The 13,862-nt window shown below is 43.7% G+C and overlaps 1 protein-coding gene across 4 annotated transcripts in view; it reads right to left on the reverse strand.

Moving 5' to 3' along the window:
- Positions 1 to 13,862, reverse strand: part of Ptpn13 (protein tyrosine phosphatase non-receptor type 13) — a 194,951-nt gene that overhangs the window by 81,888 nt on the left and 99,201 nt on the right. For all 4 annotated transcript variants that reach the window (XM_057771410.1, XM_057771408.1, XM_057771407.1 and 1 more), the window contains exons 8-13: positions 11,685 to 11,780; positions 10,740 to 10,830; positions 3,670 to 3,889; positions 1,748 to 1,822; positions 1,455 to 1,629; positions 363 to 516 (exon numbers count right to left, since the gene is read on the reverse strand). In XM_057771410.1, coding sequence (XP_057627393.1) covers positions 363 to 516; positions 1,455 to 1,629; positions 1,748 to 1,822; positions 3,670 to 3,889; positions 10,740 to 10,830; positions 11,685 to 11,780 — 811 coding nt within the window. The remainder of the gene's footprint in view (positions 1 to 362; positions 517 to 1,454; positions 1,630 to 1,747; positions 1,823 to 3,669; positions 3,890 to 10,739; positions 10,831 to 11,684; positions 11,781 to 13,862) is intronic.

Consider the following 13,862-nt stretch of genomic DNA (forward strand, 5'->3'; position numbering starts at 1 on the left):
CATGATGCCGTTGACCAACTAATAGGCAGAAGGTAGATACGGCATGGGTACACAGGAGGAAGGGACAACTCATGCCCTAGGCAGGTGTAAAGGGTGACTCACGATTTCATCACAACACTCCAAATTGCACATAACGAATAATGAATGGAAACGATGAGATTTTCCACGGAGTGTTTTCTGATCATGAAGGAACACTAGTAACTGAAACAGTGGCAGCAGAATTGTGAATAAAGAGGGGCCAGTACATTTCTTTTAAACGAAGAAGAAACTGTCGTGGATCCGTATCAAGCGGTCCAATGCCAGCAGGTCAAGAGGTCAACAGGGCGGGGGCAGAAAGAATAAAGAAAAGCTTGTGCACTCACTGTATCAAACTAACATCATCCAGGAAAAATTTAATTCGGAAAAACAAAGTAAAATCAACAGCGGCTTTGCCCTTTTTCTTTGGTTCTTCTTTCCATCCCTCCGGGGCCACTTTGGTTAATTTTAAGTCAGGATCAACAAAGTAATATTCATTCTCTGAAACAGAATGAGAAAGGCGTTCAGAAAGCATCAAGTTTTCTGTCCTTTGATGTCTACTTTTCTGTTTAACTTTCTGTCAGAAGTACAGTGGGGCTCTGAGTAATGTGTATGGCTGGATTCAGTGAGCATCAGTCTTTTCAAAACCAGAGCTACATCAGATAGACCTGGACTCCACTCCTGGCCACATCAGTTACTGCCTGTGTGATTAAATCACTTTGCCACCTAGACATCAATTTCCCTGTGTGAAATGGTGGGTCCTGCACTATAGGCCTGCGGTAAAAATCTAATGACAAAATGGATCTGAAACAGACAGGAAGGCAAGAATTAAAGCCCACTGTGTCTATAAATATTAGCTATGGTTTACTAATAGAATGGTTATTCCACAAATCTGATTTGTACAGAATGTTTAAGAAATAAATAGGAATTCTGTCTCAAAAATATCTTTTGGTAGACAATATTACCTGGGTAGTTCAGCGGGAGGGCAAGCAAGTCCCAGGGCTCGGGGCAGCTCTTTCCATCCGCTGGGCCACCCTGCTCAATTATGAGCCAGGATCACAAAGTACTCATGAGTGACTCTACAGAATGAGTTGTCTTATTTATTTATTTGTTTGCTTATTTATTTATTTATTTATTTATTTATTTATTTATGCTTTTCAAGATAGGGATTCTCTGTGTAACAGTCCTGGCTGTCCTGGAAGAACTGTTCATTTTTAAAGCACAAGTATTTAAAAAAAAAAAATTTCCAGACACAGGAGTAGCCTCACAAACACAATGAAGGAACTGGGGGACGTCCCTAACTCCCTTCTGCTTCTCAGCACTGACCTGCCTATTTAATTACTCTTTCCCCAAATGATGGCCAGCACAATAAGTTGCAGGAGGTCATCCTGATGCCAGCTTTCCATTCTGAACTCTGAATTAGACAGGCAGTGTGTTACCTTTGAGGGTAGCCAGAGCAAACAAATGATGCTCTACTAAGCCAATGTGAGCCACCACCATGTCAAAGACATCTTTGCATATGGTCTTCGTGTCACAGGTGAGCTCGAGTCTCTGCCCACTCAGGAGCATTATGTTCACTTTCCTCCGGTGGTCCTCATTCTTCCCCTTCTTGTTCTACCATTGGGAAAAGGACGGTATTTGTTAAAAAGAAGCACCGCAACATTTATACTTGCTTTTAAAGAGAACCAGTCAACTTATTTTCTAAGAGGGAAAGAAGTGGCTTAATACTTACGAGGATAGACCGTGGCAAATCCAAAGAAATAAATGGCTCAACTGTCATCTTCACAAACTCAGGACCAAAGAAATTCTGCAAGTCACGTAAATAGAACGAATTATTTTTGCTATTTATCCTAGGTCTTATTTTAAGAGGAAAGTAGTGCAAGGATAAAGAAAATCGTACATCAAAACAAGGCGCTCCAAGAAAACGTAGAAACGTTCAGCGAAGCACACTGTGCTTTGCTTACAACGAAAAGGGAGCACGCGTCACACAAGGTTTTTCTGTGCACAGCTGTGTGTGTACATGCTCATGTGGGTGTGCGAGACTATAAAGAGAACCACAGGAGGGCTGGAGAGATGGGCCAGCAGTCGGAGTTCAGGCTGCTCCGAGAGGACTGCAGCTCGGCGCCCTGCACCCACACAGCAGCTCATGGCCTTTGTAACTCCAGTTCCAGGGATTCAGTGTGTTATTTTTGTCCTCTACTGGCACCCAGCTGCATGTAGTGAACAGATACACAGGCAAGCAAAACACCCATATATAAGATGATGATGATAATGATAACAGAATTTTACAAAAGAGAGAGAGAGAGAATCAGTGCCAACAGTCTGAGAATGACTGTGCAGAGAGATGGAATGTACTCAGAAACATTCCTGCACTTTTGAACTAACCTTGAACTCTGTAACTCATCTCTTAATTTATGGGCTAATGAATTTCTTACTATTAAAAAGTAACTACCCATTATATTGAATAAGTCAGTTATTCTCAAGGATCATGCATATGTTATTCATGTTTTTGTTTTTAAAAATATTTCTCTTGAGATGGGTTTGCTATGCTGCCCAGACTGGATTTAAACTGCTAGACAATGATCTTCCTTCAACCTCCTAAGTAGCTGAGACTATGAGGACACTACACCATGCATGCAATACAGGTACATTTATATGTCTTGTTATGTAGACCAGGTTGACCATAGAATTGCTATGTCATTCAAGTAAACCTCAAAGTCATGATCCTTCTGCCTCAGTCTCTTGAGTGTAGAGATTACAGGCATGTACCACCACGTGTAGGTATACATATAAGCCATAGAAGTACAGTTAAGATGCTCTAAATCTACTGATGAAATAATGTAGGCAGCTAAATATTGATTCTAATATTAAACAAGATGCTTGATCCCAATAAGAACTAGTGTGGAATCTCAATTTCATCTACAGATATCCTTAGGATATCTATCCCAACTTTCTATTAGCATATACTAATATAAACAACAATGGGTTTCATCATGACATCTCCATATATGCATATAATGTAGTTTGGCCCCAAAGCACACCTTATAACCCTCTTTTGTCCCCCTTCCCCAAACCCTTTCTTCTTCCCAATTAGTGTTCTTTCTACTTTCAGATCTTTTATGAAAATCTGTTCTTTGTGACCTACTGAGTCTAGCTAGTGTTTCACACAGGGGCACCCACTGAGTCTAGCTAGGACTGTACACAGGAGCATCACTGAGTTTAGCTAGGATTATATACAGGAGCACCACTGAGTCTAGCGAGGATTACACACAGGAGCACCACTGAGTCTAGCGAGGATTACACACAGGAGCACCCACTGAGTCTAGCTAGGACTGTACACAGGAGCACCATTGACTCTAGCTAGTTTTGTAAACAGGAGCACCACTGAGTCTAGCTAGGATTGTAAACAGGAGCACCACTGAGTCTAGCTAGGATTGTAAACAGGAGCACCACTGAGTCTAGCTAGGATTGTAAACAGGAGCACCACTGAGTCTAGCTACGGTTTTGCACAGGAGCACACTTGAGAGGTTATTAAGTCACAGACACCTTACCTGCAGCTATACCACTGAAGAAAACCTACTGCCTGTTATCAAGGTGTTCTGGTTAACAGTCCACAAAGAGCAAGTCTGAACACTGGTCCGAGAACAGCCTTACCCTCAGTTTTCTCTGGGTCATGGCTGTCTCCAGGGCAATTTCTCTTAGTGGATCTCTGGAGATGTCAAGCATGGAAGCTTTGATTGTGTCCCCTGGATACAGACTCAACCGAGACTGCCGGAGAGCCATCCTGGTTTGCAGCTGCATCATTTCTTCTTCTTGCCGCTTCAGCATCATCTCTTGATTGATGAGGCTGCCTTCAAGGGATGCTTCGTACTGTCTAATACAGAGAAGAGATGGGCAGTACCGGCTGTCAGGAAAACGTGGTTCAGGCTAATATGGGAAACTCCCATGAAGTAAGGGATCAAGAATGTAGACATTTACTTATTTTTAAAGACTTATCATTAATTAATGTATATATTTGTGTGCCTGTGTGAGTTTATGTACACCACATGTGTGCAAACACCTGTGGGGACCAAGAGTTCTATCTGTCCTGGAACTGGAATTACAGTTACTTATGAACTACCTAATGTGTGTGTGTATATGTGTGTGCATCCAGTTCCTGATAAAATTATAATTTTTGTAATTTCCTGAAAGAGTGATCAGATAATCTTTGTTCTAATGCTTGGTCTTTGAATGTGCTTCCTGTTACATCTCCTTAAAAAGAAAACAAAACAAGTAAGCACTTAAGATTTCTGGGCTAAGTCTCTTGCTCCTGACATAGCACTCTTAAATTCCTTGGTATCTTCTGGAAAACACGGTACTCTACTGTAGCAAAGAAAGATCGGTGGTTTCTTGAGGAGGTAGTATCTAGTGGGGGTAGTTCTAGCGGAGGCTGACCCAGAAAGATAAGCCCACCCCACACTTGACTGGAGACAGTTAGTAATCAGTCACGCTCATGAAACGACGCTTCCACTGAAGCCCTAATCCACTGTAGCACACTGCTCAACTATGTTCATAGCAGCATTGTTTGTCATAGCCAGAACCTGGAAATAACCTAAATGCCCCTCAACCAAAGAATGGATAAGGAAAATGTGGCACATTTACACAATGGAGTACTACACAGCAGAAAAAAAAATGACATCATGAAATTTACAGGCAAATGGATGGATCTAGAAAACATCATATTGAGTGAGGTAACCCAGACACAGAAAGACAATTATCATATGTACTCACTCATAAGTGGCTTTTAGACATACAGCAAAGAAAACCACCTTAATGCACAACCATAGAGAACCTAGACAACCAAGAGAGACATGCATAGATCTAATCTACATGGGAAGTAGAAAAAGACAAGATCTCTTGAATAAATTGGGAGTATAGGGACTATGGGAGAGGGCTGAAGGGGAGGGGAGAGTACAAGAGGGGAGCAGAAGAAAATATATAGTTCAATAAAAACAATTTTAAAGAATAGTGGCATCCCAGTCTACATCCTGTTCTGTTGTATCTTCATGTACTGCTCTAATGCTGTCCCACAGGGTGGACCAGTACCTGACCATTCTAGGGACATTCCAGCATCCTCTCATGATCTGCTTTCCCTGTGGTTCCCTCAGTCGGGGGCTGTGTTATTCCTATGGACCTATACCTTGAAGGTCAGTGGAATTCTGCGTAGTTCTTATGTGAGTACATGTGAAGACCGAAGGTCAACCTCGGGTATGGTTCCTTAGATGCTGCCCATTTGTGGGGATAAAGCTGGCCTGAATATCACAGTGCGGAGCTAACCACTAGTTAGCCATAGAGCCAGGCAGTGGTGACACACACGTTTAATTCTAGCACTAGAGAGGTGGAGACAGGAAGAGATAGGCTGGGAGGAGAGAGGAATCTAAGGCAGGAGACAGGAGCTCAACACATTCAGTCTGAGGACTTGTAGAGACAAGATACCCCACTCGGAAGAACTAGTGGCTGGCTGCTCTGTTCTCTGATCTTTCAGCTTTCACCCCCTAACATCTGACTTGGGGTTTTTATGCTTAAGACCAATTAGATTCGTGCTACACCTATCTTGTTTTTTGAGACAAGGTCTCTCAACGGGACCTAGGCTTGGCTGATCTATCAAGGCTGGCTAACCAGTGAGTACTATGGGTCCACCTGTGTCTGCCTCCCCAGAGCTGAGAGCCAACTATGTACCGCACCAGGCTTTAGTCAGAGGTTCCTGGCATCAAACTTAGGCCCCTGTGTTTGCACCGCGGATGCCTTGCTCACTGATTCATTGCCTGAACCCCTCTGCTTAATTCAGCTTCAGCTTCTAGACCTACTGACTCCTTGGCGAACCCCAGCTCCCTTTCAGTACAGGCCATGGAGTAACACCTGCTAGTGTGCTTTGTTGCAGGCATGTACCGTTCTGTGGGCTGCTCCCCTCCATCAAAGACATAAGCATCTCACTCGGCTTTACCTCGTTTCTTCTTGGAACTGTTCTCGTCACTGTTCATGGTTATGGTCAGTGGACTTGGGAGTCTTCTGATACTCTGAGCCTCTCTTCACTAGCAGGCGGCCATTCAGCCGCCAGAACTCACTGCCTCTATTCTCCTCTTTCTAACCTGATTCTGCTGACCGTGCTCTCATCTCCTTGGTCAGTCAACCCACTGACTCCGCTACCGGCTCCAGCCCTGTCATTTCTGTCATTCTGTCCTCTTGCCCTGCCCGGCTTGGAATCTGAGGTCCATCCATCAGTGTGATTACTCCCTTGCATATGACCTCATCACCCACGAGACTGCAGGGCCAGGCTGCCTGATCCACTGCTGTGGGGACCCTCCTTCCGCACTGCCTCTCTTCTCTCTCCTCCTTCTCTCCATGGGGGACTTCCCCTTACTTCTGTCACTGACACAGAAAGCAACCCAAGTGCCCTCCCTGGATGTTAATCACACCTTTACCTTGGCATTCTAAACCAAAGCCACTTTACTTCCTTCCGTGTCTGATCTTCCGCTTGTTCAGGAGACAGCCTCGGAGTTGGTCTTACTTCTTCTTCCTTACAAACTGCGAATCTAATCACACATCAAGTGCTGAAGGCGCCTGTGAGACAGTCATATCCGACTTTCCTCTGACTTTAGCCTTCAAGCCTGCACGGTCTGCATCATCTACTTTCTCAACAGTATGTTAGGTTTCATCTTGGCTTTTTATGCTTTTACTCATACATGGCTTCCCTTACAGCTAAAGTCCTTACCTTAGCATCTGTGACCTCACCCAGTTGGGGCCCTGGTTACTTGGTCACCACTCCTAGTGCACAACGTCCTTCACTCATTCCTTTGTGGCCATACTGCTTTTTACTATTACAGTAAAGGTGACAATGTCTCCCTGTCATAGTTAGGGTTAGGACTGCTGTGCTGACCCCATGACCAAAGGCAAACCAGGGAACAAAGGGTCTGTTTAACTGACACTTTTACATCATAGTCTATCGTTGAAGAAGTCAGGACGGGAAGTCACACAGGGCAAGAACCTGGAGCTAATGCATGCAGGGGGTACTGGCTTGGCTTGCTCACTCTTTGTTACAGAACCAGAAACACAGGCCCAGGGATGGCACCACCCACAATGGGCTGGGCCCTTCCCTATCAATCACTGATTAAGAAAATGCCTTGCAGGCTTGACTGCAGCCCAATCTAAAGAGGCATTTTTCTTTCCTTTTTCCTTTCCTGAAACAGGGTTTCTCTGTATAACACAGCCATGGTTGTCCTGGAACTTGCTTTGCAGACTAGACTGGCCTTGAACTCACAGAGATCCACCTGCCTCCACCTCCTGAGCAGTGGGATTAAAGGCATGCACCACCATTCCCCAGCTGGAGGCATGAAGTTCCTGCCTCTCAGATGACTTTGACTTGTGCCAAGTTGACATAGAACTACACCTGCTCATATCACTCTGCCCACAAGAGACAGGGCTGAGAAACCACATTCTGACCCGCCTGCTGCATCAGCCTGCTGTAGAGCGCTTCAGAGCATAACTACCTAGAAGTGTGTTGCTTCCCTTCTTTCTTAGTCTGCTGGCAGCTCTCGTCTCTAGGTAATCTCTGTGTGTGCTCATCTAGTTACCTCTCGTATCTAGATAATCTCTGTGTGAGCTTATCTAGCTAGCTCTCATCTCTAGGTAATCTGTGTGTGTGCTCATCGAGTTAGCTCTCATCTCTAGGTAATCTGTGTGTGTGCTCATCGAGTTAGCTCTCATCTCTAGGTAATCTGTGTGTGCTCATCTAGTTAGCTCTCATCTCTAGTTAATCTGTGTGTGAGTTCATCTAGTTAGCTCTCATCTCTAGGTAATCTGTGTGTGAGTTCATCTAGTTAGCTCTCATCTCTAGGTAATCTGTGTGTGCTCATCTAGTTAGCTCTCATCTCTAGTTAATCTGTGTGTGAGTTCATCTAGTTAGCTCTCATCTCTAGGTAATCTGTGTGTGTGCTCATCTAGTTAGCTCTCATCTCTAGGTAATCTGTATGTGCTCATCTAGTTAGCTCTCATCTCTAGGTAATCTGCGTGTGCTCATCTAGTTAGCTCTCATCTCTAGGTAATCTGTGTGTGCTCATCTAGTTAGCTCTCATCTCTAGGTAATCTGTGTGTGCTCATCGAGTTAGCTCTCATCTCTAGGTAATCTGTGTGTGCTCATCGAGTTAGCTCTCATCTCTAGGTAATCTGTGTGTGTGCTCATCTAGTTAGCTCTCATCTCTAGGTAATCTGCGTGTGCTCATCTAGTTAGCTCTCATCTCTAGGTAATCTGCGTGTGCTCATCTAGTTAGCTCTCATCTCTAGGTAATCTGTGTGTGCTCATCGAGTTAGCTCTCATCTCTAGGTAATCTGTGTGTGCTCATCGAGTTAGCTCTCATCTCCAGGTAATCTGTGTGTGCTCTTCACAGTACCTGAAAGAACCTAGTGTGTGGTGAGTGCCCAGCAGGCACTGAGCGAGTAGGATCCTATGGTTTGCCTTCACCTGGAGTCTTAAGTAGTAAGGACTTGAGTCTATGCACTTCAACTCCACAGCGCAGTCTCACTGAGTAGAACTAAGCAGCAAGGAGACATCAGCTTATCTCTTTCAATACAGATGTAAAACATTTCACCAAGAACTGAAGCACATCAGATGTAAAAAGAACAGAGAGGCTCCAAATCTAGAAAAACCCTGTGTTGCTGGAGAGGAGCATATGCACTGTCCGCGAATGTACTCAGGGGAAACTGTCACAGATGCAGAAAGAGAGGCCTGCCAGCGCAGAGAGGCCCAGAAGCAGTGTGTGGACACTGTGTGCATTGTCACTTCAAAAGCGAGCACATGAAAAGGCCAGGGAGTCTCTTCGGCACAGCTCTGAACGTCTCTCTTCGTCACTAAAGGCACTCTGACAGCCCAGAATCCAGAAACTGCTCACTCTGCTACGCTGCCTCACTGTTCCCTGTCAGCGTCTCCCACCCCGAGCAGAAACAGCAGCGTTCTGGTCTGTTTATCCACTTCATTCTCGCCGAAGGGAATGGAAACCTTCTTGTGAGGAAGCATGCAACATGCATAAATGCACTGCTGCCTTAGAACACAGCAGGCGTTCCCGGCCTCGGGCAGACACAGGGAGGGTGTCGGCAGAAACTCTGATGCACACCCAGGAAGCCTGTGAATCAGAGGAATTCTGACAGGGTTTTAGTCAGTGTGTGCTCCTGTGGGCAGGAAATGATGGCAAGAAGTGAAAAGGAAGTTAGAAAAGTGAAGTTCAGTAGTTTCCATGTGACAACATGCACGCACACTGGGCAATCGATGTGCCCTGCACTTGGCTGTCCCATTCTTCTATCAAACTCAGTCGCTGTGAACTCTACAGAGCACCTGTGCTCCAAAAGACACTTTACCCTTGAAGCACGGACTGGCAGGTTCAGGTGGTCTTAATGCTAACCTTTCCTTACTGAACCTAGAGGGTCAGAATTAAGTTTCTTCTAACTCATGCTTTGGAGATTCCTTATTAAGAAAACTGATAAAGTTCCCAAGATGCCTTAGTTCTTTTGAAGAAATGCATCCTTAAGTAACAGACAGAAATCGCTGTTAACAGATAACTCCAATGGTTTTCTACTTATCTCTATTTCTTCTTTCACTGAGGCTAAAAAGGGATATTAACCATTCATAATTTGTCTCACTCAGACACATAGAGGAGGAAACCCTAAAATAAAAATTCTCCCTCAATTCAACACTGATTTCTTACTGTTCAACCCCAAAGCTTTGCCTTCTACTTATTTCAAAATAATCAAAAAGCTTTCATCATAAGAAAGTAGTAATTAAAATGCCATTATGTAAGTAGAAAATTATTTTTATAAAGAAAAAATAAGAAGTGAAAGAAAAAAACTCGGGTCATTAATTAAGGAGTAATTTTTTAGTACATGAGTTTAATTACCTGAAGTCTAAACCATGAATAACTTTTAATCACACGGCTAGAATTACATGGTCTATTAATAGTTTACAGGTGAGCACGTTGTTGGGCATATCCACTAGCTAAGTGCAAATATCTGAAAATTTCCAGATGACCCTCTCAGCACCATCTGAAGTGAGCAGTGAGTCTGTGGAGTCTTCATGCTTTGGAAATACGCTTTCAATGCAACCATGACCCTCAAGTGCCGTGTTACAGCCTTGAAGTCAGCACTCTGTGTCCATGCAAGGCAAGTGTGTACATACGATAGTGATACACACCAACACACTAACTACTTGTCTGAGGAGTCTTTCAGTTTAATCAAAGCAAAAGGTATACACAGCTATAACACAATTACCTCAGACCCGACACACATAAACACTAACAACACATAACAAATTTGCCAAGTATTTCAGTATGAAGCTGACACCACACAGCCTCAAATTGGCCTTAGAAATATGCCAGGGAACCTCTTTAAGCCAAACCAGTGAGTGAATAATTAACTTTTTAAATAATAGCTTACATAGTGGTAATCTACCCATTCAACCAATTCACACTGAATACCTGAGCTGCCCCAGACTTTCAGAGTGCAGATAACTGCTATTTACATTTTACAAATAAAGGTTCACTATGTTTTCAGACTTTTAATGCCATGCCTTAACCTTCGTGACTGTTGTATATATTTGTACTGGCAATGTAAAAGTCAGGTGCCAACGGTAATTAAAGAGAACCAAACCAAACCAAAACCATCCACCTGTGACTGGAAACAAGTGCTTCCCAGTGCCATACCGTGGTCTCTGTGATGAGCCCTGACCGGCTTCTTCTACTCCAGGAAGACCGCCGCTAGATTCAAACCTCTTTGAAGCTTCACTTCTTCTCACTACTCGTAAATAAAAGAGAATGGTGGACGTGATAAAAATAGGAAAGCAATCTTGTCTAAAAGGCAAGCACTTAGTAGAAATAAGGTAATGTGTGTGACTCATGATCATGCAATAGAGGAGGCTATAAATTCTGCTGAGGTTAAGTCATGTCAGTCTTGTTGCATTGTTCATTTCCCTGTTTCTTTTTGAGATAGGGTTTCTCTGTGTAACAGCCCTGGCTGTCCTGGAACTTGTTCTGTTGATCAGACTGGCCTTGAACTCACAGAGAACCACCTGCTTCTGCCTCCCAAGTGTTGAGAATAAAGGTGTATGTCACCATGCCCGGCTAAGTTTTAAAGACAATGACTTCTGATGTGGGATTCCCCTCTGTATACTGTGAATGGCAGGGAAGAATATAGGTAGGTAAGAAAACTAAACTGAATGCAAAGAGAAAGAAGGCCAAATAAGAGAGATGCCATGTAGTTGCCAAAGGAGAAAAATGCCAGAACCTTACTGGTAGGCCATAGCCTGTGGTGATACAGATCGATATAAATGGGTTAATTTAAGATGTAAGAGCTAGCTAGGAATACACCTGAGCTGTTGGCCAAGCAGTGTTGTAACTGATCTAGTTTCTGTGTGATTATTCGGGTCTGGTGGCCAGGAAATGTAAGCACAGTCTCTGGTTACAGACTTCCTTCCTTTTTGACGAAATGATTATGTCACTGCTTTATGAAACTGCTACTATTTGATAAACAATTTTAAAAGTAAACATTTTATAATCTTAACCTTTTGACAAGTTTTGTTTAAAAAATATTAAAAATAGTGACAGTTGCTTCTTAAAAAAGATACTTTGCTTGCTTTAGGTGACACTTACCTTGTCTGAAATCTGACTCCGAGGAGATAATAGATGGGCTTTCACTGGAGGTATTAAAGAGATCACTGTGGTAAGGTTTGTATCTTCGAACTGGTTCTAAAAGAATTTTTAAAATTTAGAAAGTTTATAGCAATGCCACACAAATTAAAAAAAAAAGAACACACTCAATCTTGATTAGAAAATTTTATATATTACTTTAAAATTGAAAAATTAGGCTCTAATGTAGGGATACTTTGCACACAGGCTGAAAGTGTGGATTCTGGAAACAGACTGCTTGGATTTTGTACTGTTGTTGTTTGTCAAAAAAGAGGTTATAGCAACTGCACATCTCATAAGGTTGATGATAGACACGAAAGAACAAACACCCAAACTCTTAGGACAGTATGGATCTTATAGGAGCAACATTCATACCAGTTTTAGGATGCTATGTGTAGTTTTCTGTCAGGTACTTACTGCAAGGGATCAAACCCCCAAGAGCACAATCCAAGAGACTTCACAACATGGAAGGTAAGTACACAAACACACAATGCAAGAGAGGACATTCACTTCTACCAGAATGGGAAGGGCGGAGTCAGGAAGGGCTCCTGTAGAGATCTGTTCGGACAGTGCCTCCTGCAAGGGGCTAAGGCAGGGGCAAGCATGGACTAAAACAAAAATACCATACAAAAAGTCTTTGTATCTTAAAGTTTATTTCATGTGTTGGAGGCACTGTCCATCCAAGTTCTGACCGACCCCCTTCTCTATCCTCACTGTCCCTGTGGGGAGGCACTGTCCATCCATGTTCTGACCCCCCCTTCTTCTCCATCCTCACTGTCCCTGTGGGGCACTGTCCATCCATATCTGGATTCTCTATTCCCTCTAGCTTCCTTTCCGCAGTCTTGCTCTCCATATAACCCAGCATACAGAAAGTGGGCTTGCCAGATGGGAAATCTGGGCACAGCACTGTAGTTCTCAAACGCTTTCAAACTAGAGTCCTTCAGAGGACAATTTATAAACTCCTTAGGTTGCTATTCAAGGGCTGTCATCCTCAGGTTCACACTAAGATTCGTAACATATTTTGAAAGCTACAGATTTGGTGGTGAGAATCTGCTGGACAGCACAAAACTTCGCTCACAGTCGAAGTTTATCATACAAATATTTAAATCAAAATTTAAAAACTAAATCCATGTAGAAGTCTCATCACTATGTTTTTCCTCAAGCAAATTCTTCCCTTGCATCAGCACCCCGCTGGTGACCAGCACAGCAGCTCTTAGTTACCCTGGAAACACGTGCTGAGTACCGCCATCATTTCTCTCGTCTAAACTCTGTAAGCTAAGCACTGAACTGGACATCTCTTCTCATACTTCCCATTCCTTATGCTTCAGTAGCTGCTGCTTCTCCATCCCGACCTGCCTCTCTCACTAAATGATGAGGTCTTTCACAGAAAAATGAGCCGCTTCTTACATCCGGCACATGCCCAGCGTGCAGCAAGCAAATGTTTCCTGTGTCAGTGAATGAAAACAAGGGTTACACTAAGGGGACCTTCAGGTGACCTTGTAGAGAATCACTTTCACAGAACCAGCAGAACAGAAGGGTCAAAGGAGGGCAGGTGGGAAGAACTGGGGAGATGCGCACGCGCTGTTGTTTCCATAAGCTGGTGCTTTGGAGAGGAGAGCTATGGGCCAGGGGACGGACTGCTCGTGTTTTCTGGTGGTTGACAAAAAGCCTGTTTTTGAAGTTGCAGATGATAGTCGGAAAAACTGATGAAAAATGTGCTGACGGAAATGGAGATGGAAAAACACAAGGGAGGCTTCACAAAGAGGAGAAACAGCAGGCAAGGAAGAAGGTAAAAACAAAGATTTGAAATCTCAACATAGCAACAGCAGAATGTCATTTGGCAATAAAGGCTGACACACAGTGAGAGAGCCCTGTGGCTAGAACCCCGACACCAGGAGAGACAGCACCCTGGGAAACTATGAGGAGGGTCAGTGAAACCCACAGGAATCCATCATGTGGGCCTCGGGGTAAGGATGCATGAATTTTAGTGACTTATCCAAACTGTTTTGTGGCTTTTTGTGGATTTTAGAGAGAGCAGCCCATGGGAAATGCCCTGAAGTGAAGCGAGATGGATATGCCAGATGGCAGGTCACTGGAAGAAGTGAAGAATATCTCTTTTCCCCAACAGTCTGCAGATTCAAG

Source organism: Chionomys nivalis, chromosome 6 (assembly GCF_950005125.1).
Source record: "Chionomys nivalis chromosome 6, mChiNiv1.1, whole genome shotgun sequence".
Classification (NCBI taxonomy): Eukaryota; Metazoa; Chordata; class Mammalia; order Rodentia; family Cricetidae; genus Chionomys; species Chionomys nivalis.